At 40.4% G+C, this 26,691-nt stretch overlaps 1 protein-coding gene across 2 annotated transcripts in view; it reads right to left on the bottom strand.

The window, feature by feature from the left end:
* The window catches only part of RYK (receptor like tyrosine kinase), a 115,380-nt gene that overhangs the window by 65,424 nt on the left and 23,265 nt on the right, over window positions 1–26,691 (bottom strand). For both annotated transcript variants that reach the window (XM_065942386.1, XM_065942385.1), the window contains exons 2-6: window positions 23,911–24,032; window positions 12,330–12,429; window positions 10,421–10,555; window positions 7,334–7,387; window positions 3,679–3,823 (exon numbers count right to left, since the gene is read on the bottom strand). In XM_065942386.1, coding sequence (XP_065798458.1) covers window positions 3,679–3,823; window positions 7,334–7,387; window positions 10,421–10,555; window positions 12,330–12,429; window positions 23,911–24,032 — 556 coding nt within the window. The remainder of the gene's footprint in view (window positions 1–3,678; window positions 3,824–7,333; window positions 7,388–10,420; window positions 10,556–12,329; window positions 12,430–23,910; window positions 24,033–26,691) is intronic.

Here is a 26,691-nt window from a genome sequence, read left to right as displayed (position 1 = left end):
CTCCTACATTCAAGAGCCAACAGAGAAAGACTATAGGGCAGATAGGGCAGAGGCCAGTCCCTCTGTGCAAAGACTTCACAGAAGCTCTGCTTTTCCAGAACACATTCCCCTGGCACAGCAGAGACAAAAAAGATGAGCTTGTACTGTCAGCAGAGGGCAAGTCGCACACATGGGCTCCAACTGCCGCTGGCACGAGCACCCCTTAGGTAGTTTCGGTTTCTGCCTCTAAACGAGCTGTGCAGAACGGCACCCTGGCTCCTGAGCGTCAGGAATGGAAGAACTCGCTACCACCCCTGTGCAAGGAACTCCGTGCAGCCATGGGCTCCAACAAACCTCACAGGGCTGTTGTCAAGACTAAGGGAATTAATGGCACGTGGAACAGTGCCTGGCATATAACAAGTGAAAAAAGAAGTGAAAGTGTTAGTTGCTCAGCTGTATCTGACCCTTTGTGACCCCATGGACTATAACCTGCCAGGCTCCTCTGTCCATGCAATTCTCCAGGCAAGAATGCTGGAGAGGGCTGCCATTCCCTTCTCCAGGGGAGCTTCCCAACCCGCAGACTGAACCCAGATCTCCTGCATTGCAGGCAGTTTCTTTACCATCTGAGCCACAAAGGAAACCAAATATAAGTGCTTTATACAATTACAATACTGAGTTACTACAATACAGCTATTACAACAATTGGCCTTCCCTTATGGCTCAGACAGTAAAGAATCTGCCTGCAGAGCAGGAGACCAGAGTTTGATCCCCAGGTTGGGAAGCTCTCCTGGAGGAGGAAATGGCAACTCACTCCAGTATTCTTGCCTGGAGAATTCCATGGACAGAGGAGCCTGGTGGGCTGCAGTCCACGGGATCGCAAAGACTCAGACACAACTGAGCGACTAACACTTTCACTTTCACTACAACAATGAGTCCTTCCTGTTGCTCTGCTCTGGTTCTAGCAGCACAACCCTGAAGAAGTTATTTAATCTCTTCAAGCCTGTTTCTTCATCTTTAAAACAAGGACAGCATCATACCCATAAGTGGCTGTGAGCATCAGATAAAATACTACACATATAGGGACTGGTTTAGTACTAGCAGACAACACTTGATGAAGTGGTAGTCACTGTTATCTCACAGGCCCCAATGCAAAGAGAAGAAGCAAGTGCCTCAAATACTATTAGATTACTACATGGGAACTTTCTAGTCACCACTGTTAGCTTGCTGTCAAGTAATAAGTAACAGTTAGTAGAAAAGGCGGAGAAGGCAATGGCAACCCACTCCAGTACTCTTGCCTGGAAAATCCCATGGACGGAGGAGCCTGGTAGGCTGTATGTAGTCCATGGGGTCGCTAGGAGTCAGACACGACTGAGCGACTTCACTTTCACTTTTCACTTTCATGCATTGGAGAAGGAAATGGCCACCCACTCCAGTATTCTTGCCTGGAGAATCCCAGGGACGGGGGAGCCTGGTGGGCTGCCGTCTATGGGGTCGCAGAGTCAGACATGACTGAAGTGATTTAGCAGCAGCAGTAGAACAGGCAAGAGTTGAAGAAGAAATCAATCCATTAGTACCAGTACACTACAACTTTCTGAAAAGAAAAAGCTTAATAATGGCACTTACTATATGCAGGGCTTGTTCTAAGAGCTTACAGTTTTATTTCACTAGAACTTAACAACATGCTTACTAAGTACGTGCCATGATAATCTCTGCTTTAGAGATAAGGAGAACCAAGACATAAAGAGGCTACAAAACTTTCTCTGGGCCACAAAGTTAGCAAGTAGCACAACCAGAATTCAGAGGTGTGCTAGCTCCAGTCCATGCTCTTGACCACTAGGCTGTACCCTGAAAACAAGTGATGATGAAAGATGCTTCTCATCAGGCATCATCTGGAAATCATTGTCAAAAAACTAGAGAGAACTGGAACACCAATTAATGGGTGGTAATGAATTATTTCAGCAGCAAAGGTAGAAGCCCACAGATTCTTAAGCTTTTGTACAACTCTGACCTGGCTGTACATGGTTCAGAGCCCTCACACACAAGCAAACCCTCAAGAAGAATGTATTTATCAAGACTAACTCTGAAATGCTATGCCTCCCAGTGACCTTTAACTCTGCCATATCCTCTCTCAAGAGGTCCAACAAAATGTTCCTGTTACCTCACGACCCGCTTCGCTCCTTCTCTACAAAACCCAAATCTAATGAACACAATCATACACACAAAACATATTCTGAAACACCTCACCCATGTGTTTCTTTTCTCACTCTGACCTCCTTTCTCTTCTTTGCTCAGATAAAAAAAGTGTAACAGAGGGGACAGAGAGTACTTAGGGGCAGGAATTAATCCAACCAGCCTCCCCCATTTCCATATGCTTACCCCATTATATGTATGACCCCACATAGGACTGGGGAATCAGCAGTATGATGCTATGCTTCCTGACTGGAAAAAGCTTACATTCAAGCAGGGAAGACAAGTACATAGGGAAAAGGTACAGTAACTGCTACCAAACAGAGACAAAAAAGAGAAACAAAGAAAGAGAGACAAAAAGAGGAGGGAGAAATTGATGGTTGGGGGGCTTAAGAAAGAGTTCATGAGAGAAATGGCGATGGAGCTGAGATGTGGAGAGTGGAGAGGGACTGAATTCACAGCAAATACGGGGAACAAAAGAAGGCATGAACAAAAGTCCTGGAGGGCAAAGAGCAGAGCAAAGGTGAGGAACAAGTAATTACGTGACTGGAGCACGAGAGGCAAGTTCAAAGAGGAAGGGGTGCCTATCTCCACAATTTAAAGGAGGACACCTTGAAAGCCAAGTCACAAAGCTGAGAACGTCTTCAGTCAGCAAGCGGGAATCAAGAGGGAAACAAGAACTGTGGACTAGGAAAATAAACTCATCTATCATTTCATCCTTACCTGTCACCCTATCCTGTCTACAACGTACTTCTAGTCATCCTGACTCACCCAGGCTGGGACAAGCTGCTATATTCCCACACTGTAATACATATGATCAAATTTATATACTTGTATAAATATGGTTAATGTCAAAGATTAAATACTTGAAGCCATGATAGTATATCATTATTTTTTTACTCCTAGCACTTAGCTTAATAACTATTACAGTGTATCTCAAAGGCTACACATTAGAGTCACCAGGGAAGCTTTAATTAAAAAAAAAAAAATACTGAACACCCAAACACCACCCTAGACCAATAACATCAGAATTTTTGGAAGGGGTGTTGATATATTTTAAAAGCTTACCCATGACTCTAATAGGCAACCAGGTTGAGAACTAATGATTTAAATCATAGCAGGTTCTCAATAAATGTTAATAAACTGGATGGATGAATGGACGAACGGACGGATAATGACGGAGGGATGAGTGAGGAGGGAAAAGCAGGGCTATTCCAATAAGACACTAGAAGTCTAGAAGACAGTCATGTCAAAGGGGATAGAAAAAAAATTGATCTCTACTTTTTCACCAACTAATAAACTGTAATTTCTGATTTTACAAATTTTTAAAAATAAAACTACAGAGAAACACAAAGACAGTATTTTTCCTTTGGCCAGGGCTTAATCACCCTCCCTTCTTCCCCTGCACCACTGTGCACCGCTGAGCACAGGTGTGGGTAGGCTCCCATGTATATGCAAATGACTGCATATAAAAAATAAAAATTTTTTCCTTTCCCCAAAGATGTACGATACCTGTCATCCAGTTCAATCCTTTTCATACTATGAAGGTGCAAAACAGCTAATATTATTGCTACAAGAAATATTACTGCACAGCAAACCCCTACGCTGATATAAAACACACGCGTAGAAGTGGTTGGCGCTGCGTGTACAGGATCATCTGAAATAAAAAGGAACAGCACATTAAGCTTTTGAAACAAATGTCATCAATTGCTTTGTGACCCACTATACACAATGAGTATCCTGTTCTTTGTAAAAGAGATCTTCATTTCACGTGTCCATTTTTTGATAAGATCGGTTACCAGTACTGTGTTACTATAAATTCATACAATTTAAAGTGCTTTTGCTGCAGTTTTAAAAAGGGTTTTTAAATAGAACTTTTGGTTAGTTAGTACAATTCACAAGTGGCAGACACATAATAAACCATCTATCTATAGTCATGCTGTCCGACAGGGAAAGGCTCTGCAGCCTGCCATGCAGTACCGCAGCCACTGGCCACCTGAGGCTACTAAGCACTTGAAATGTAGCTAGTACAATGCAAGAACTGAAGTTGTAATTCTATTTCATTTTCATTAATTTAAAGTTAAATAGTCGCATATGGCTAGTCATTACCATACTGGACAGCAAGCTCTACAGACCCTTCCTCGACAGTGGCATCTGGTGTGAGAGATGAGACATCTTTTTTGCCAATGATCCCTCCTCAAAGGGGGAGGAATATACAGCAGAGCAACCCATGAGGTAAAACAAACAAACTTTTTTCATCTTTTTCTCTTGAGAGTTAAATTATTTTGCCTATCTGTTTTTAAAAATAAAAGCAGGAAAATAAGACTCTACTCATGAAATAATATTCACCTTAAAGTTATTCAAAAAGAAAGCCTCAGCAACAGAGGAAATAATTTAAAGACACAGATACATGCACACACATACACACAGGAGCAACAGAGAAAAACACAGAAACAAAGATCCACATGATAAGAGCAAGCAGAATGGAAGACAGAGAAACAGAAACAGAAATGATGTAACTGGAACTGGTGTAACTGAAGATTAATGAGTACTCACATCAGCATTCTACTGAAGAATGTGAGTTTTATCCTAAATGATACGGGAAGTCATTGCAAGCCTTCAAGCAAAGAAATAACACACAGAAACGATACTTGAGAAAAAGAAACACAAAGATGACTCTGCATACTACATAAAGAATACTGTGGGAGGAGCGAGAGCAGAAGCAAGAGCACGCCAAGCAAGAAGCAGCCACGGCCTGGACAAGGGTGTTGTGGGGAAGGTAAGGCGCTCATGGACGGGGAAGCAGAGCCCACAGGGTTTGCTAAAGCGATTATGCGAGGATAGAAAGAAAAAGAGGAATCAAAGCTTTGGCTTAAAGAATTAGGTGGATAAGGTACCTTTATAAAGAGGAAAAAGAGGCAGGTTGGGGAAAGAGAGAATTAAGAGTTTTGTTTTGTCCAAGAGCACCTGTACACGTCTATGTGGAGATGTCAAACTGACAGATACACAAATGCAGAGTTAAGGGACTATGTCAGGACAAAAGATATAAAAGTGACAGCTTTCAAAATTAAGATTGCTTTCTAAAATTTAAACTTTGAATCAACAAATAATAAACCAGCACAGATTGATGCAGAGACCAAATGGCTTCTAGAACAGCTATACTTGACCTGCAGTCTGAATGAAAGCAGGACTTTCCTTAAGAATGCCAGGGGCCATTCAATCTTGAAGGGCTGGGAAAGGAAGGTCCCAAAGGCTGATGCTGGCAGCATCCATCTCAGCACATTCCAGGGCAGAGGAGAGGATGTCGCTCTGCTGGGCACATGCCCAAATGCGCGCTGCCTGATGACCTTTAATCCCAGAGTAGTGTATGCGCTGCTCCCTTCCCTCACTGACATGGCACCTACCACCCGGTCACCCTCCAGGTCTCAGATGAGACGCCACTTCTCCTCAGAAAGCTGCCCCGCATTTCCTCTCAGGAGGTTACATACCCTTCTCCTCAGGGTCCCAAAGCACCCTGTGCTGGCCACGCCACAGCCTGCCACAGGATACTGCTAGCACTGCTTATTGCCTATCCACTTCCTGCGGCGCATCAGAAGCCCCAGGGGGCTTACAAAGTCCGTTTTGTTCACGGTTTAATCTTCTGCCTCAATCACACCACCTGGCGTGTCATAGTGTCTTGGTAAATGTTAGGTAGATGGAAACAAAGAAAAGGAAGGGAGGAGAGAGGGAGCAAGGGAGAGACCAAGGATATACAACACTCTATTCTCCTTGTCAGAAATAATAATCCTAAGCATAAAAGGAATGGATAAAATCACCGGAATTTTAAAAGTAAGCTTGGAGAGAGAGCAGTGATATTTTAAAAAATAGTTTAATTTCTTCTCAAAGACAAATCCAAATGAAATATTTTTAAAAGGCAGATAAATCTCATATTATTTTCTCTTTAAAAATGGTATACTTTGAAACATCCAGAACTATTCAATTTAACCAAGTACAAAATCTAACTACAGTTTAGAAGAGAGAAAAACATGTTAAATGGCACCATTAAAATGCAGATGTGGAAAATTCTATTAGACAAATGAGTCAATTTCTTCAACAAATAAATGACAGTGAAGGGAAAGGGGTGGTTTCTGATTAATATAATACATGTCAACCACATACAGTGCAAGTAGGCTTCATATGGATCCTGATTCAGGGAAGAAACTATACACAGACAGCTTTGCTGTGTATTTCCCATTAATCAGGTTAATGGGAACATGGATTAGCTCTTAGAAGACATTAAGGAGTTAGTTTTGTTACATATGATAAATCAAATACAAGTAAAGAGGTGTTGGATGATTGTGGCTTGTTTACTAGTGGCTTTTAAAAATTCTTTACAATGAAACATTTATAGGTGAAATGGCATGAAGCCTAGGACGTGCTTTAAAAAATTCTACCCTTCCCTACCTACCCACCTGTCTGAAAGAGGAAGGAATCAACAGTACAGGAATGGCAAATATTGATGATTACTAAGGAGGGTGATGGTCACATGGGGGCTTATCAAAATAGTCCCTTGACTTCTCTATTTTTGAATTTCTCTTCCTCAATTCTTTTTAGTTTACTTCCATAAAGAGAATCTAGTAACATTTTAAGATGCTGCTATAGGACGGCTTCAGGAAGAGTAAGACTTAATGATGCATCCATATCAGAAAAGGAAAAAGAAGTCTAAGTTATATAATCTTACAGAACCATTACCAAAAAATAAAAACCTACGTTATTTCTGCTCTGTATGTTTAAACATGGATCTTTCAGCTTGTATTTTCACCTGGATGAAACTAGCCGAGAGCTGCGTCCAGGCCATGAATTAGATTTTCTAACTTTCTGTTAAACAGATGAAGGTCTTAACACATATTTCACATTCATACTTTAATTATGGCCACTTGAAATGATGATATAAATTCTTGCTTATAGAAGTTTTTTAAAATTCTACTTAACAAAATTTTCAATATTCAAATAGTTCCATCTAAATATACCATTGTAGAAAACATCAGTTACATAAGTAGCACAGTATCACTTAATCTTTTGGCAAACTGGAAACCACAAAACCTCCAAGCTTCATGAAATCAAGTCTATTTGCAATCAATTATTTTTCATCCCTAATGATGGAAAAAGATAATACAGTAACACTTACAAATAGTTCTGCTAGTGTTTTTGTCCAAGGCTGAAGTTTTTACTTCTTCAAGTTCTGAATTTAAAAGGAGATAAAAGATGCTTTAGAAATTCTTTTTCATGAAAATCCTTATATATTGTAATTAAATTTTCTGAATTTTTTCTAACAGTTTTATATTCTGAAAGAACACCCTGAACTAAGTAACGAGGTATTTGTTGCAAAATGATAAATGCTACATTACTATTCTGATAATCATCACTATATTCCTCAATCAACAGTCTATGCCTATATTAGCCAATTACATTTACTCAATGAAAAAGGGTTTCTGTGGTCAAGAAGTCTGGGAAAGCCTACATACTATAACCTCTGTGGAGGCTAACAGTCCACATTAGGAGAATGTAAAGGCACTGAGGAGTTTCACAATAATGAAACTTGTCTGAACCAATAGTTTCCATCCTCGTATGATAAAGGAAACTTTTGTTGCCAGTACCACCAATTAACATTCAATACAGTACATGCATGTTTTCTGTTGCAGAACTTTTCAAACAGTACTAAGTTGGAAAACCATATAAATAAATATATTAAGATCACATACTAAAGTAAGAATCATGAATGTGAACTGGAAGATTAGGGTGGTCAGAAGTACAACCACCAAACAAAAAGGCTGGTTTGATATTAAGCTTCAGTCTAAAACAGAATAGAAAACTACATCAACAGTTAGTTTTCATGTACATAATAAAGAAAATGGAGAGGGTATGCAATCATTCTGAGTATCAGCCGAGCACTAAACCTCAGTGGGTACTAGTACTGGTGTGCTCTGCAGACTCCGTCACACCTGGCCATCATTCTGCCTTGAAGCACTAACAGTTGAAGTGCCATCGTACAGGCAGCGCCACCTCCCGAGGGACCAGGAACCACCTGTTCTGCACTCTGTATCTAAAGTCCACTTTGGCTTTAAAATTACATGAAAGGGCAGGCATAACTGGATATGCAAGAAGTGACAAATGTACCAAAACACCAAAGCTAACATGGGGCTAACTTTTCATTATAAAAATGTCTATTCTGGATAAAGAAGTGGTGAAAATACACACACACACAATAAAATAAGAAAATCCTACCATTTGCAACAACACAGGTAGACTTTGAGTACCTTATGCTAAGTGAAATAAGTCAGACAGAGAAAGACTATGAGATACTCCATGATCTCACTTATATTTTCAGAACAAGAATTAAATTTTTTTTTTAATCATAAGAGAAGAGATTAGATTTGATATTATCAGAGGCCAGGTGTGAGGAAAGAGGAGGACCTGGAGGAGGTAGTTAAATGGCACAAACTTCCAGTTACAAGATAATTACTACAGATACAATGTATGTATGGCATACATCATGTGTTATTCAACAACATATGTTAACTGTATGATTATGTGAGAGTTGTTGAGAGAGTAAATCCTAATTTACTAAATTCTCATCACACGAAAAAAATTTTTTTCTTTTTTTGCTTTCTCATTCTATTGTAACTACATGAAATGATGAAGTGGTTGTGTTTGCAACCCCAAGGACTGTAGCCTGCCAGGTTCCTCCGTCCATGGGATTTTCCAAGCAAGGATACTGGAGTGGGTTTCCATTTCCTTCTCCAGGGGATCTTCCCGGCCCAGGGATTGAACCCGGGTCTCCTGTATTGCAGGTGGACTCTTTACCACCTGAGCCATCGGGGAAACCCACATGAAATGATGGCTGCTAAGTAAACTTACTGCGATAATCATTTCACAATGTATGAAAATCAAACCACTATGCTGACACCTTAAATTGATACAGTGATATATGTCAATTATATCTCAATAAAGCTGGGGAAAATATATATAGAGAGCAATTGTTCACTCTTAATTAAAAGATTAAATGAGAGCTAAAAAGAAAATGCCCATTCTAATGCAGTACCACTTTTTTGCTGGCACATATCTGGACATTAGCCATTTTAACTCTGGTTAATGAACACCTGCTGGCCTCAGGCGTTCTCATAACACTGAGCACTAGCTCTGACTAGGAAATATTTTAAGAGACAGTTTGACAATGAAGCAAAAGCGCAGGTTTGCAACCCAGCTCCACCACTTATTTATCCGGCCTTAGCAAGTTGGTCAGACTCTCTGAGCCTCGGCTTCCTCCTCAGAAACTGGAGATAATGAGAGAAGCTACTGTCTCAGGCTGCTATAAGCATTAAATGGGTTTAATGTGTTTGTGAAGCACTTGGAACATGGTTGACACTCAGCAAAATCCAAACTCAGCATGTTTTCTTTAGTATTTATTTTTCTACCTTAGATACTAACCAGTTCCACCACTGTGATGGGTAAATTCAGGTCACTTTAATCTCTATGGAACTTAAAGTGAGTGGGCTGGATTAGATAACTTTTAAGGAGAATTCTAAAATTCTTGCTCTATGAACTCATGTGCTGAAGCTCTTTCATATCTGCTGCAATTTCTTGAGTAACAGATTATTCAAAGCCAAAACTACCAACAATTAGTTAAGTATCCACATATAGTATTTTAAATTTCATGGTAGTAGATTAATCGAAAATCAACCCACCTACCTCTTGAAACAGGTTACTATGCCATTTTATAGATGAACAAAAAAAACCCTGAAACTTAGGTTAATAAAAGGAAACCTATTCCAACACCCCACCAAGGGCAGAGCTGTAATTCTAACACATTTTTCTGGGCCCAGGGCAATGTTTCTGTATAAAAGTAATTCATAAAGGAAACATAGTTAACCATTATGTTAACAGACCATTAGTCAGGGGCCCCTATCTAAAGTCTGTGATTTCTTTACCTCTTCGGCTACTCGGCTATTCGTGCTATTTCACATTCCTAAAGGAAAACATTCTTACCAATTCTGGCAAAAGTTTTGAGAAAGCAGGGATTGAGTGGGGCCTAAATGAGATTCCTAACTAGAAGTTATCATGGTGATTATTTCAGAATTTCATCAGTTAGTGCTCTCTTTTCTTATTTGCAACTATAGTCAAGATTGGATCACAAATCTGTAAAAAGACGACAAAATCTATTTTTGATCTTCTCACATCTATATAAAATACATACTTTGGTAAATAAATTTCTTACTTTTATAGCACATTTTCCTTCGTTTAAAATTTAAGACTGTAAAGTTTTTTGAAGAATTTACTGTCAAGTTGAGCTGCATGAGTATCATAACCTCAGAATCTACTTTGCCAGTACAGGAAAGCTCGACCCGAAACACTGTTTAAAAAAAATAAGAAAAAATATTTAAATTTTCTAAAAATCAACATTAATGCCCCATAATTTAGAATTTATTTATGTTGCAATAAAGCTAAAAAATAATACATTTACAAAAAACACTAAGCAAAAACTTACAGACAATTTAGACTACACAGCTTTTAATATAAAGTACTATAAAAGTTAGCATTAAAGAACAAATCAAGACAAAGGAAGAGAATTATTTTAAAATTTGCTCATGATTTTTAATACACCAATTTGTCTCCTAAATTCTCTTATTACCATATAGTAAAGCTACAAAATCACAAGGCAAACTCCACTATCTTACCAGTCACAATCAACACAGTAACCACAAAAATTACTTGATAAAAAGGAAAGACAATTTCACCACCAAAATGCAATTATGTATTGTTCTTAAGGAAGAGATTAAATATAAAGCTGTAAATGAAACTGATAAAATCTTACCTATGAATTAAAAAACCTTTCTAAGCAGAAATTGCTTTAATCAATTACCACAGCAATGGGATAACAGACTTTGGTGCATTTTTTTTTTCATCCTTTCAGTTTAAGACTCTTTCTACGAATTTAGAATACATCCTTCTACCGTTTGTATCAGCGAATGAACAATACTGGCATTTCTGAATTTCTTTACTAGCCCATAAAAATTAATCAGCCTTCTCACATTCTCTTAAAGCTTAGATTAACATATGCTACTAGTAACAGTGAGTAAGAAAGTTTCATAACACTGGGGCGTATACTTTCAAGTTTTAAAACTTTTCATTTTCTTTAAATCTCACATCTTCAGGAGCCCTTCTCAAAAGACTGGCTCAAAACAAACTGGTGTAAACATGATGCATATCATTTACTCAGACATGTCCTGAGAGCCTATCCTGTTCAGGTGTTACACTAGGCACCAAGGATAGACAGCTGAATAAAACAGCTCCTGCCCTCAGGTGGCCACAGGCTAGCAGGCATAGACAAGGACAAAGAATTACAAAATAATGCGATCAATTTTAAACAGTTAAATACAAGATCTTACAGGGCAGGAAGAAAAGAGTTATTTAACAAATGGAGGGAGAGGTGGCAGGGAAAAAAAGAGTAAAGACTTTGAGTCTTGTAGAATATTTAATATGAACAGAAATTCAGATGCAGGAAAGATGAAAAGATGGTTCCAAACACAGAGATCAGCACGGGCAAAGGCTTGGCTCTGAGAATCGCATGCAGCCTGGCACTGCTGGAGCACTGGGGCAGATCCAGCAACAGGCTAGACAGACAGGCAGGGGCAGATGCTAAACACGGCACACCAGCTGGAGAATCTGGAAGGTACTCAACTAAGGACGAGGGTGGGGCATTGAGGAAGTGACTATCCAGGCTGCAGTGTGGGAACTAATTGAAGAAAACCATATCAGGCAAAGGGACTCGGGTCAGGGCCAACAATGCATAAAAGGAGACAGAGAAGAGCTGAGTGCACACGGTTCTAAAGGGGATGGAAAAGAAGAAAGTGTTTAAGAAGTCCAAATAATCCTCATTTATAAAAATCACTTGTTAAAGAACTTATGCATCTTACACCTGTGTTCTTTGAAGGTATGGGTGTGTGCGTACGTGCTAGGTTCCTTCCGTCATATCCAATGCTTGTGTGACCCTGTAAACTGTAGCCCGCTAGGCTCCTCTGTTCATGACATTCTCCAAGCAAGAATGCTGGAGTGGGTTGCCACGCCCCCTCCAGGTACAGGAGATACAGTTAAAAACGGCATGTTAAACTGTCACTGAGACTCACCTGATAAAGTGCGTGGAACTTCCCCCTGAGCAGAAATGTTGACCTGGGGCATGTCCATAGCCACAAAATTGTCTACTTGGAATCCCAGCTTATATTCAACCTATAATATGGAGAAATAAACAAACTGGACCTGTGATAACAGAAAGGGCTTAGTACAGCTTGACCACACTGATTTAGGTCATTAAGGAATAATCTAGCTTTTTTTTTTTTTTAAATCCAAATTGTCAGAAACAGTCTTAAGAATGTTCCTTTATTTTAACAAACACACCAAGCCAGGGAAGTTTAATATACGCAAAGCAGCCAGAGTGAGACTCCAGATCTGCTGAGTCTAAGACATTTCCCCAGTAGACCACTGCCTCTTACATGACTCATTAGATTACTGCCTTGGGGGTGTGTTTTACTTATTTCTTCCAGTTTTATTGAGATATAATTGACATATATCACTGTATAAAATGGTTTCAGCATAATGATTTGACTTACATACATCATGAAATGCTTATCACAGTAGGTTTAGTGAATATCTATCATCTCATATAAATACAGAATTAAAGAAACAGAAAAAAAATTTTTCCTTGTGATGAGAATTCAGGATTTACTCTCTTAACAACATTCATACATAGCATACAGCAGTTGATTACATTTATCAGGTTGTATTACATCCCTATCTTATAACTGGAAGTCTGTAGTACCTTTTCATTGTTTTCATCCAATTCCCCCCCTGTCCTCCTCCTCTGGTAACCAAATCTGATCTGATCTCTTTTTCTATGAGTTTGTACATTTGTTTGTTTTTGAAGTATAACTGACCTACAACACTACGTTAGTTCCTGTTTTACAACAATGATTTTTTTCCTATACATTTCAAAATGATCACCACAATAAGTAGTTATGATAAGTCAACACAAAGATAATATTATTTAGTTATTGATTATACCCTCCACACTGTAAATTTCATACCCTTGACTCTAATTTTGCAACTGGAAGTTTGCACCTCTTAATTTCCCTCACCTATCTCTTCCCCCAACCCCTCCTCTGGTAAGCACCTGCTTGTTCTCTATATTCAAGACTCTATTTCTGTTTTGTTATGCTTGTTCATTTGTTCCTAGGAATTTTCAATTGGATAAAAATTCAGTCCAGTAAGCCACCCTCTATTCCATGCCCAGAACAGTACCACCACTCTCCTATACAACCTGCCATCTAGGATTCAGAAATCCTGCTGAGGATCACAGTCACTGACAGAGAAGCCCTAGAGAGGCAGATAGAGATGAAGAGCCAAGGAGTTGAGATGTATAATTTACAGACCATGACTAGTCACCAATGTCTTCTCTAGCTGATAAAAGCCAACCTCTGAGGGCCCGTATGTGACTGGCAGATGAAGGTCTGATCTACAGACCCACTCACCTCACAAGTAGATTCCAAGGTACAAATTTCTCATAAAATATCTATGCTACATTCTCTAGTCTGGCTTTCACCACTAATAGAGTTAATGTTTGGATGTCCATCTAACCTCTGGATCTCAAGTGATTCAGAATCCAGAAAGGAAGAGAGATGACTAAAAAATGTCCCTGGAACATTAATATTCTCTATCAATACCTGGCCTCCATAGGTGGCTTAATAGAACCAATCAGCATCAATCAATATCAAATATCAACCACACCCCTTTTGCTAGAAAGATGTTCATGAAAGAAACAGCTGAAACTGCAGAGCAAGAGCTGAAATTCAGAATGGATGCCATCTTCAAGACCCTCAACGGGGTCTTATATTTTCTGATATTCTTTGTCCTGTCCTTGGGACACAATAAGAAGGGCACTCCTCTCCCATTCAGTGGTCACAACGCCTTCCAGAGAAGGCTGGGATTGGCAGAAGCCAAAAGGCAGAGGGTTAGGAAAACAGTAGTAGGAAAGAGGTTCAAGAAACCACTCTTCAAGAAACTTAACTAGAAAGAATGTAATTAGGTAATGGTAGAAGAGACTTCAAAGCCTATCTTTCTTCTTTTTTTCAATGGGAGATACTCAAATGTGGTACGCGCTAATGAAAAAACCCAACAAAATAGGACATAACAAAGATGAAAGAAAAGAGGGAAAGAGTAACCTCCCAGATTATAACAGACAGGATGGACAGCTGAGCACTGACTGAGTCAGGAGGTGTTTAACCCATGGGCAAGCAGGGATCGATCCAGTGACTATAACTCCCTCTCTCGATTTCCCTGTTCACACTCTGCTTGAAAGTCCCAGAACACCACTGTTGCTGTTCTTCAGTTGCTCAGTCATGCCCAACTCTTTGCGACCCCATGGACTGCAGCACGCCAGGCTTCCCTGTCCTTCACCATCTCCCAGAGCTTGCTCAAACCCATGTCCACTGAGTTCATGATGCCATCCAACCATCTCATCCTCTGTCGTCCCCTTCTCCTCCTGCCTTCTTTTCCCAGCATCAGGGCACTGGGACATTCAGGTGTGCCCAGAACGCTATAGGGGTATGCAAGTATTGAAGCACTGCTTTACAGTTAAGACAGATATACAGACAATTGTTAGAAGTTGTATTTGTTAAGTGCCGTGTTCATAGCCAAGGAAATGTTCTCGCTGCTGCGCATGGGTGATTTGGTGGTTCCCTGGCTAGAAGTGTTTCCTCTCACCTTAGCATTCTGCAATACTCAACCACTGCCACCAGGGGGCGAGAGAGAGCCACAGCCCAGCAAGTCTGGGCCAGAATGAGCAGGCTTTCCAGCAATACTTACTGACCAATACTGAGAAAACGCATTGACTATATTCCTATATCCATGCTATCTCTAAACAAAGCAACACATGAAAGGCAACTGCTTGAAAAAAAAATTTAGCACAGTCAGCAAGAACTGGATTAAAACCATGAGACTGTGTGATCATCAGAAAAATTACTAACTTTACCCAAGTTTCAGTTTTTATAAAATGAGGCTAGTACAATCACATTATGAGGATCAAATAAAGTAATTAAATAACACACCTAACTGTCAGTCTGGTACAGGTCCCCTCTGATAAACGCAGACCCCAGTAACATCAGCAGTGATTCCAGAGCGGCCACACTATGCCCCACTGCACTTACCCATACTGGCCAACCTGCTCCTGACCTCCATGATTCTGACACATGCCTTCCTGTGCCCTGCCAAGAGCAATCCTGCAGCCCTCTGTATTGTCCCCTATCTTGGGAACCCCACTACACTAAATAGACTCTCACACTGTTGGCCTCTTCCCAAGTGTCTTCCCTGCCTTCTCCTCCAGCCTGGCTTTCCTATCATTTGGTCCCTGTAACCCTTAATGCCCAGGGCCTAGACAGCAGGGTCAGCATTCCTTCAGGATCATCAAGTCTCTTCTCTACTTCCCTTCCTCATGCAAAAGCCCCTGTACTCTGAGGCTCGCAGCTTCTACTCACAATGGCTATTTCTCACGCCACCATCATCAGTGTCACACAAGGACTCACAGAGGCCGTGGTGCTTGGATCGCTTTGTCTCCTGCCTTCTTCCTGGTGGCTTTGATATTAATATTCAGCATTCCTATATACTGAAGAATTACTCCATAGCCAAAACAAATGTAAAAATCCCACTCTATCAAAGATCCCATCACAATCTCTGATTCCTACAAAACCAGTTCTTTGTTTCCAACACTCTGATTCAACCAATATTTATGAAGCACATTCGTAAACCAAAGGCTGTGCTCATAGCTGGGATATAATGGCCAATAACGCTATTTCCACTCTCTCCAGCCTATCCATCCAGTGACCTGGTTTTACTTTCTCATAGACTGTGCCCCAAAGACTAGCTACCAACACAGTCTTTTTGTCATCAGAACGCTGACCACCTCTCACGCCACTCCTGCTGCCCAGCACAGCTGGGGGGAACCACACACCGGAAGAGAAAGCTGCTCTTACGCAAAGATGATCCCCATGTTCAGGGTAGGCCGTTAATCCCGCTCAGCAGTCCCGTCCCCACTCAGCCCCTTCTCCCTAGTCTCCTCACTCCAAACCTCATGGGATTCACGGCTTCAACACCTGCTGCCCTGCCCACTTTCCTCCTCTCAGACAAAGCTCCTGTCCCCTTCACCTAGCACACAAGAACCGGCCCCCCCTTTCTGCCTTTCTTTTCAGCTCCAGGCAGACTTGGTGGCTCAGATGGGAAAGCGTCTGCCTACAACGCGGGAGAACCAGGTTCAACCCCTGGGTCAGGAAGATCTCCTGGAGAAGGAAATGGCACCCCACTCCAGTATTCTTGCCTGGAAAATCCCAAGGGCAGAGAAGCCTGGTGGGCTACAGTCCATGGGGTCGCAAAGAGTCGGACAAGACTGAGCAACTTCACTTTTCACTTTCCAGGCAGATCTGTTAGAGCACTCTTCCTTTGTACTCCACTCCCAAGGAGAGATTTATTCTCCTCTCCAAATGATAAACCCGTCTCTCTCAGCATACTAGCCTTAGCCCGATAGACCACTAATGGGATCCTGTATCATCAACTCGTCTCTCTCACCCTCCTACATCTTCATTCTCTCCCACATCTTCATTCTCTCCCATATGTCCAATAACTTACTAGACATATGTGCCTAATAATCTTACAGTTCTCAAACACAGCAGATTCAAAACCAAATTTACTGTGCTTCCCCACACTTGCTGTCTCCTTTACAATAATTGCAAGCAGAGGCATAGCCAGCCAGGGACCAGGACCCTGCGGCAGTAGACAGAGCTGCAAACAAGGTCAAAGGCCCTGACTGTAGTGCTGAGGGCAGGGACCAGACCAGCACTGGAGAGCTTCAGTGTGGCAGGGGGTAAGGGCAGAAGGTAGAGAAATGGGCTTGTGAATGGAGCTGGGTAGCATCAGAGGAATGCGAAGAAGTGGTGAAGCGGTTAAGTAGAATTTCCGAGAAGCCCAACCCTTTGGCCAGCAGCAGCCCAGAACACTAAAAAGTGTGAAAGCATGTAGACTGCCCTCTGTTGCCTCCCTTTTTAGGGACTGCCTAAACATGAAAGGCATTCCAAAGCAGTTCTCTTCTCCCTCAGGAATCTTCAGAATATAAAATTTTAAACTGTAGTTTCTGGGGTTAGAAACTGCTTATTATTAAAGGGCATTTTTTTCTATTTTGGCATGCCATCGATCTATATGGACTCTCACTGGCCAATAATCCTTTGAAGAATCAGATCTGCTCTAAAGCTAACATTTATAATCTGCTGGAACAAAGAAAATCTAAAAATTAGTTGTTTATCAGAACAAAGAATGAGCCAAAATACTTCAGAAAAGAAATGAGAAAAAAATATAAATATTTGAATAAGCTAAGAAATAAACATTTTTGGTAATCTTCCCTTACTTGGAAACAAATGGTAATTGCAAATAGGCAGCTGCTGAGTAAAGCCACTTCCTCTTGGAACCCAGTGCAGACTTAAAGTGAGCACACTTTGCCTGCAGTCCAACAGCCTTTCAGTTTCTCTGAGATTATCAGGAGTGCTGCCCTTCCCACAGAAACCCCACTCTGCAGGGGATACGGCAGGCTGGCCCCCGGGGCTGCTGCAGGAACGCTGGACAAGCTCCCTGCAGACCCTGCTGACAATGATGGATTCCTGAAACCAGAGAACAGCTTACAGGACGGGACTGAGTGGGGTAAGTAAGCTGCTACCTTTTGGTATATTTTTGCCTCTCAGCTATCTAAAATATCTACTGAAACTTAACAGATGCAATTGTAAGTTTTTTCCTGGATATTGGAGAATGTTTCGGAATGCAGAAGTAACTTATTATCTGTTAAAACCACCAGTAAGGAGACTGTGAAAGAAAAGCAACACCAGAGTTCTTACCCCATCTGGAAATGCAATTAACCCATTATATTTACCAACCACTCGCTAAGGCAGTGTGATACAAGGTCAAGAGTAAGACACAGCTCTAGTCTCTGAGAAGACCACAACCTGTTTGGCAAGATAAAACACAGTCACTGCAGAACACTATTATCAGAAGCTTCGATAATGTTAAAATATCTACAATGAAGTGACATACCAAGACGACTGAAGATCTTTGGAAGCAAGTATCTCATCTTCTGGTAATTCTTAAAAAGCAATAATTGTAAAGTGTTGGAGCCGAGGAGCCATGACCCTCCTTCTGAAAGTTCCTAACTGCATCCCAGAGCTGACAAGATCAGGTGAAGAACTCTTCATCATGTCTCTCCTGCCCCCTTGCATAACTATCATTTCAAAAAATATATATATACACACACATACATACACATATCTAGATGCTTATCCATGTACAGACTATCTTTAGAAGGGAAGATCAGAATCAGGTAACAGTGGTTGCCAAAGGAAGGGGAGTTAGGTGGCCAGAGTTAGGTGGGGATGGTCCTAGAAAGGGGTAAGGGATTTATTTTTCACTATATACCCCTGTGCCTTTCGCATTTCGTACCATATGCATAAACAAAATGCTCAAAAATTAACGTTTAAAACAGACAAACTTCAATTAAACAACTGTGCTAAAATCACAAAAGAAATTATGACCTACAATTGGAAATAGGAGTTGCAATGGAGGTCAAACCTGACATTAAACATACACACGTTGCTTTGCTTTTTTAAGCAACATTTTAAGACATAACATGACTAGTACTTTCCTCTAAATTCTTATACCTTCTACAGATGAGCTGTGAAAAAAGCTTAGCTATATGTTCAAACTATGAGTTACATTCATTTTTTCAAATTTAAAACTTTATATTTTTTCAAATTTACAACTTTATTCAAAGTAAAATATCTGAAAAATCCCAGGTGTGCAACTAGTTTGCCAAATAGTTTGTCAAGTGTACCCAACCCATGCTTTCACACTCCTAGACACAGGAATCCACTGCCTCTAAAGCAGCACACCCTAACTCTGAGAGGCTCTAACCGCTCAGAGGCTGCCGTTTTGCTGAGCTGTGCCTGGGCATCTCCTCCACGGTCAGTTACGAAGCACCTGTAACTAACTACCAGCTGCTGCATCAGGCACGAGGGACCCAGAGAAAGATGAAAAGAGGTTCCTACCCTTGACGTGCTCAGCACCTCAGAGGGAGAGAAGACCAACCACGAAAATATTCTTAAGAGCATGATAAGGGTGTGAAAGACAAGGGCACCGGACACAGATGAAAAAGAGGTGACACCAGGTCTAAGTTTTACGAGATAAACAAGAGTTATTGAAGTAAAGAATGGGGAAAGGGTATTTCTAGCACAGCGAACAGCAGCACAGTAACAGGGCACAGGGCATTCAAGAATAAAAAAAGACACTAAACAGTCAGCTGGAGCGCAGGCAGAAAACGAGGGATGAGAGGCTCCCTATGAAATAGAATTTTATTCTGGTGGCAACCGAGAGCCTTAGAGCAGCTTTGCAGGAGGTGCAGCAAGATGTCAGTCCAGAGGCCAGGAGACCAGTTAAAAGGCTGCTATTTTTCCATAATCGAGTTAAGAAACATGAAAGCCTAAATTAAGGAGGAGGCATTAGATCTCAAGAGAGATAAGAAACTAATTTAAGGTATAGTCATGAGAGAGAATCATCTGGATCATCTGGACTTGGAAGGTGTAGGAGGCATCTAGGATCCCTTCTAGGCTTCTGGCCTTGACATGTAAATAAATGGTGATGGCCTCCAGCAAGTCAGGGAACTTCTGACTTACAAAGACCATCATACCAGTAAGGGCAGCCCAAATGTACACTAAGGACGGTGTTTAACACCTGCCACAGAAGTAGCTTAGAAATTATGCTCTACAAGATAACGTGAAGAATGTGGAAGTACAGTAGAGCTATACCAAGGCTCCTCCTCATCCAACATGTACCCAAACCAACACTGCTTCCCATTCAAACATATACATTCATCTGAGCCCCTTCTTCTATCTATTCTCCCCCACTCCAATTTCCTCCTTGTCTATAGGTTTCTAAAACTCCTCAGGCACCCATAAGCAGTCAGATGCCTGAAACTCACTCCAAAAAAAAAAAAAAAAAAAATTAGTGCATGTATATTTTTAAAAACAACAGAATAAGAGGTTTAATTCTGTTCAATTCTCACTGCCACATCCCACATTGCCTTTTTATTCCTAAATCAGTACCCACACTCGTGCCCAGGAAATATTCTCATAGTACATATATACATCAGCAATCTTTTCTCCCAAGTGGGCCCCAAAACAATCACATCCTGTTTAAGTCAGTAGTTCACTCAGAACAGAATCTCTACTATTTCATTAGATTTTTCACAACTCTAAAATATATGTACTATTTGTTTTTATATTACAGATGGGAAAAGTAACATTACAGATGGGAAAAGTAACAATGGACTAACTATCAATTTTTTGGAGAATATAAAAAAGCTTCTCTACTTGAAACAATGGATCTCAGAGTTGTAAGGGAACCTAAAATTCAAGACTACCATTCCACAAATGTTTAAATTCCTTGTACAACACTCCCACCAAATGGTTACCCAGTACAGACAGATCAGACCTTTCAGTGAGAGGAACAATCACAATGGCTAAAAGCAAAACCGAGTTTTAAACACAGGTGCAAAAACTAGTGTTTGAAAGGGTGTTGAGTTACAGAATTTTAATATATAATTTCAAATTGTGCACGTGTGTGTGCTAAGTCGCTTCAGACACATCCAACTCTTTGCAACCCTATGGACTACTGCCCACCAAGCTCCTCTGTCCCAGGGATTCTCCAGGCAAGAATACTGGAGTGGGTTGCCATGCCCTCCTACAGGGGATCTTCCCAACCCAGGGACTGAATCTGCAACTCTTATGTCTCCTGCATTGGCAGGCGAGTTTTTTTTTTTTTACCACTGGCCCCACCTGGGAAGCCCTACTTTCAAATTGTTTCCCCACCATTACTTGTTCATTATAAAGGAGAGAACCTTCCAGTGGAGAAATCTGGTGAACTGAGTGATCACAGAAACATCCACAGTAGAAGGACGAGCTGCCCCACGTGCACAGTGGAGGACAGCACTGCTGCGGTGCTACCACCGAGGAGACACTCGTGAATCCAGGCGTGAGGGAACCTCAGGCAACGCAAACTCAGGAGACAGTTCCCCGGCCTATATGTTCCTAAAGGTCAAAGTCAAGAAACACAAAGAAAGGCCACAGAAGGGGAAAGAAAAAAAAAGCCACGAAAAACATGATTGTGACTAACTGGTGAAGTGTGAGTTCTGGAGATTAGACAACAGTCTTGTGTCAGTGTTCAGTTTCCTGGTTTTGACCGCTGTACTTTGGTTATATAAAGAATGAGCCTATCCTTAGAAAATATACACTGATGTAATTAGGAGTAAAAGGGCACGAAACAGCCAATTCACCTGCACACAGTTCAAGAGGGAAAAAGTCTGTGTGCATGAGAGTAGGGAGAATGAATCATAAAATAAACGGGGCAAACCAGTAACAATTTGTGAAGCTGGGTGAAGGATAAATGAGAATCCTTTGCACTGTTTTGTAATTTTCTCTGTCTGAAATTATATCAAAATTAAAGGTTACTCCCCCAAATAATGATAAGATCACCCAAGTAATAATAAAGTCACACAGTACTGAAAAATGCATTAGGTTTGTCTCCTTGAAGAGTCCAGGTGCCTACTCATTGAAACTAACAGACCTCAGATTAAAATGTCTCAAGTGAACCTTTTCTGAGTTACCTATGTCATTTATGCTGGCACTTCAGCATATCCAAGTTACCATCTACTAAATGTTCTTAGATCACATGAATCTTCTCCCTCTGTTTTTGCAGATTTCATCCTAAAGAGATCTAACCACTCCTAAAAACACATCTCCTATTTGGATACCACAGGCAATAATGTTGGACTTGAGGTGTTCTAGCCAGCAGGGCACATACACTTTACCCAGGATCCAAGCTAATTTAACTTTAATCAAAACATTCCTGCAGCTGTATTTTAATGCACATATGTCTATATGTGTATGTTTCTCTAATGTACGTGTGAGCATATATAAAAATGTGGATATATGCATATTTACATAATCATTTTTACTTACCTAACTGGCAAACAAATATACTTAAAATATTTAGCATTAAGCAGTGAAATAAGCACCTTATTCACTTTGTAAGGAATGATGGCTTATTGGTACCATCTTGGGAGAGGGATGGGAGAAAGAATTTGGCAATAGCAATCAAAATTTTAATCATGAATATTCTCTGACCCAGTCATTTCACCTCCTGATCACAATGTACTATTCGGAAATAATGCCAAAAGTACACAAAAATTTATGAACAAATTAAGATATTCTTAATACATACACACACACCTATATACATACATACACATTCACACACATATTTTTTCTATGATTCTATATTCATTAATAATAATGCTAGAAACAGCAACAAAAGATGACTACCAGTTGTTTTTACCATCCTTTTACCATAAAATTTTGTCTGCCAAATGAATTGAAAAGTATTTGTAACAGTGAAGGGAAATGTTACTAAAAATCCATACGTCAATGAAGCACTTAACAAATAACCATACATCATACATCCACACAATATCATATTATAAAGCCATTAAAGAGACTGAGTTAAATCTGTAATTAGAAAAGTGGAAAGTTGCCAAGACATAGTATCAGGTAGGGAAAAAATAATGTACAACACATGTATCAGATAATCCCCTTTTTGTTTAAAAAGGAAAAAGAAGTACGGTTTCAAGTATACCAAATTATAAACAATGATTATTCTTCTTGGTTCAGATGTACAAAGTCTTCACAGTTCTTAAAACAATTCTGTAATAGTTAAATTTTCCCAATAACCATTATTATTTTCTAAGAAGATAAAAAGATCTATATTAGGGGTCAGATTTAAATGATTTGCTTAAGAACAAACACCTATTTATAATAATTTTTAAAAAATAAACTCTACGATAGGTATACTTATTTTAGTATAGCAAAAACTACTTTTATTTCCCAAATAAAATCCTACTCAAAAGCTTATACATGAGGCTGACAAAAGAAACTGAAGTTGATCGGGGAAGGTGGACTCTACACTCAGCCTCTCACTCTTTGACTTAAGAGAAAACTTACCATGATCGAGGAGCCCAAACAGAGGAAATCTGAAGAATTCAGCAACAAGTAAACCAGGCAAGAAGTTTGTTACAGTTAAAGAAGCATAGCCAGCGCCAGCATGAGTGCTTACATCTCCTGTACTTTACTTTTACTGCTTCTCCATAACTGGAAGAACTACATCCAAGACCTCACACATGTCTAAACCACCTATCTTACCAGTTCCCCAACCCCTCAATCATATCACTCCATCATAACAGCACAGTCATTAGCAGGTCCACCTGTCCCCTCTTTAAGCTAGAGCTATATCCTTGTTTGGAAAGCCTGAAAATAAGTGTTCTGTCATAAGCTAGTCACATATATGACTAGCTTTCTTTCCATTTTCAAATGAAAGGCTACTTTCATTTTCAAGGATTTGAAAGTCCAGAGGAATGGGCTCAAGATTTAAAACACAAATCTGAAAAGACCCAGTACTGCTACAGCCCACCACCCACTGACCCTCTTGTGCGGCTGGCAGCACCCCTCAGATCCAGCCTCTGCCTCAGCCTCTGGGCCTGGGTGGTCCTGTCTTGGCATCTTTGGTGGACCGCTCACTTACCTTGGACTTTGCATGCCAAGTGAAGTGCAGGAAATTTGTCTCGCTGGGTACTAACAGGTTAAAGGATAGAGCGTAGTGGCTAATAAGGTCATTTCTCACATAGTAAAGTTCTGCATCAAGACCTAGAAAAAAAAAAAAAGAGAAAAAATTAAATGCCCCAAATACCCTCAAAAACATTAACCATCAATATTTCAAATACTGATCATAACAACAGATTAAAAGCACACCCCACCTGTGCTGCCTTATGAAGCAGGAAGAAGACTGGATTTTATCATTGCCAACAAAGATGAAGAAACTGAGGTTCGGAACACTTAGGCACAGGGGTGCTGGAGCCAGAACTCTGGTTCTGAGAACCACCAACGCAACACATTTCCTTTTGGACAAAGACCTTCTCAGATAAATGCCTACGGACAAAAGCCCCTTCACCTTGCAAAACTGATGAGGATTTAGGAAAAGAGACAGGCACCTGGGGGAAAACACGAGTGTGAGTCAAGGCCTCAAGATCCTAGCCAGAGATGATCTTGGCTTCTGTCAGTATGACATGCTGACCACTTGAACAGCATGTTACCAAGGTACACTCACCCCACTGCCACACAGACACACATCCTCTTCCAAATCTAAACTACAAAGCAGAGAACACTATACTTCTCATATTCTCAGGACAGTCCTCTACACAAAGCAGATGCTCAGTAAACCCTTGTCAGACAAGCTAGCACCACAGGTAAAAGGAGAAAATATCAAGATGCCTAAGAAATGCTAGAGATTTCTAATTTCACTCATTCCTACACCACTTTCTTGGCCAAGGTCACATCCAACCTCCAACACATATAACATTACTCAATTTTGTGATAACCCCTTCATCCTCCTTGTATTAAATATTTTCTTTAAAATTAAATCAATTTTAAAATAAAAATTTTAAGGCAAAATTTAATTACCACCTTAAGTAGAAAACCAGTAATTACTGAGAAAAAAATACAAGGTAACACACACACACACAAAATCAATTAAAAGGGAAAAAACCTACCTACTAAATGCTAGCTAATATTGCCTACACCAAGGCAGTGAGTCTGGGAGCAGCTCACTGTTTACAAAAAGGGAAGAGGAAGGTAACAGCAAGTGCTTGAAAGAGGTAAAAATATCAGAAGTTTTCTCCACAATATAATCCAGAAGAAATGAAAGAATAAAAGCAGGGGATAAGATCTCTCAATTGATTTACTGTTATTTATAGTTGTGGCTAGGTGTCCCTCCAGTAATGGATGACATATATTTCACACATGGAAGGAAAAAGGTACAGGGGAAGCCAACTGAAATGTAAATTTCCTATTTACCGAGCCTTACACCTCAGTTATGCAGATGACACCGCCCTTATGGCAGCAAGTGAAGATGAACTAAAAAGCCTCTTGATGAAAGTGAAAGAGGAGAGGGAAAAAATTGGCTTAAAGCTCAACATTCAGAAAACTAAGATCATGGCATCTGGTCCCATCACTTCATGGGAAATAGATGGGGAGACAGTGGAAACAGTGTCAGACTTTATTTTGGGGGCTCCAAAATCACTGCAGATGGTGACTGCAGCCATGAAATTAAAAGACGCTTACTCCTTGGAAGGAAAGTTATCACCAACCTAAATAGCATATTAAAAAGCAGAGACATTACTTTGCCTACAAAGGTCCATCTAGTCAAGGCTATGGTTTTTCCAGTGGTCATGTATGGATGTGAGAGTTGGACTGTGAAGAAAGCTGAGCGTCAAAAAATTAACGCTTTTGAAGACCATGGAGAGTCCCTTGGACTGCAAGGAGATTCAACCAGTCCATCCTAAAGGAGATCAGTCCTGGGTGTTCATTGGAAGGACTGATGCTGAAGCTGAAACTCCAATACTTTGGTCACCTCATGTGAAGAGTTGACTCATTGAAAAAGACCCTGATGCTGGGAGGGATTGGGGGCAAGAGGAGAAGGGGACGACAGAGGATGAGATGGCTGGATGGCATCACCGACTCGATGGGCATGGGTTTGAGTAAACTCCGGGAGTTGGTGGAGAGGGAGGCCTGATGTGCTGCGATTCACGGGGTCACAAAGAGTCGGACACAACTGAGTGACTGAACTGAACTGAACTGGCCGATACCATGAGTTTAAAACACCTTGTGGTATGCAAAAAGGTCAAGGTGAGGCTCTCATGCCTCCTAAGATACCCACTCCAGTATTCCTGCCTGGGAAACCCCATGGATAAAGAAGCCTGGCAGTTACAGTCCTTGGGGTTGCAAAGAGTCTGACATAACTGAGCAACTAACACTTTCACTTTCACTTTCCACAACGTGGGTTAATCAGACATCTCTTGGACTGGCCACACAAACCATGAATCCAAAGAGAAAAAAATTTTTTTAAAAAATTGATGAAGTGGCTATCATTAAAATTAAAAACTTTGCTCCTCAAAAGATATTAAGAAAATGAAATTCAAGTCACAAACTGGGAGAAAATACTCACAACACATCTACCAAAAAGACTTATTTTTAGAATATGTCACGATCTCTTATGAACCGAAAATTAAAAGACAACACAAAAAAATAGGGCAAAAGATGTGAACACACGTTTTGTACGAAATGATACATAAATAGATGATACGCATATAAAAAGGTGCTAAACATTATTAGTTGTCAGTGAAATACAAATTAAAACCACAATGAGATATCATCTCCACTCAGAAGAATGACTAAATGTTGGCAAGGATGTGGAGCAACTGCAACTCTCATACATTGCTAAGAATGGGACAATGTTCAACCACTTTGG

Source organism: Muntiacus reevesi, chromosome 8, assembly GCF_963930625.1.
Source record: "Muntiacus reevesi chromosome 8, mMunRee1.1, whole genome shotgun sequence".
In the NCBI taxonomy this organism is placed as follows: domain Eukaryota; kingdom Metazoa; phylum Chordata; class Mammalia; order Artiodactyla; family Cervidae; genus Muntiacus; species Muntiacus reevesi.
Note: the sequence above shows the minus strand (reverse complement) of the source record. Positions and strands in the feature narration are given on the sequence as shown.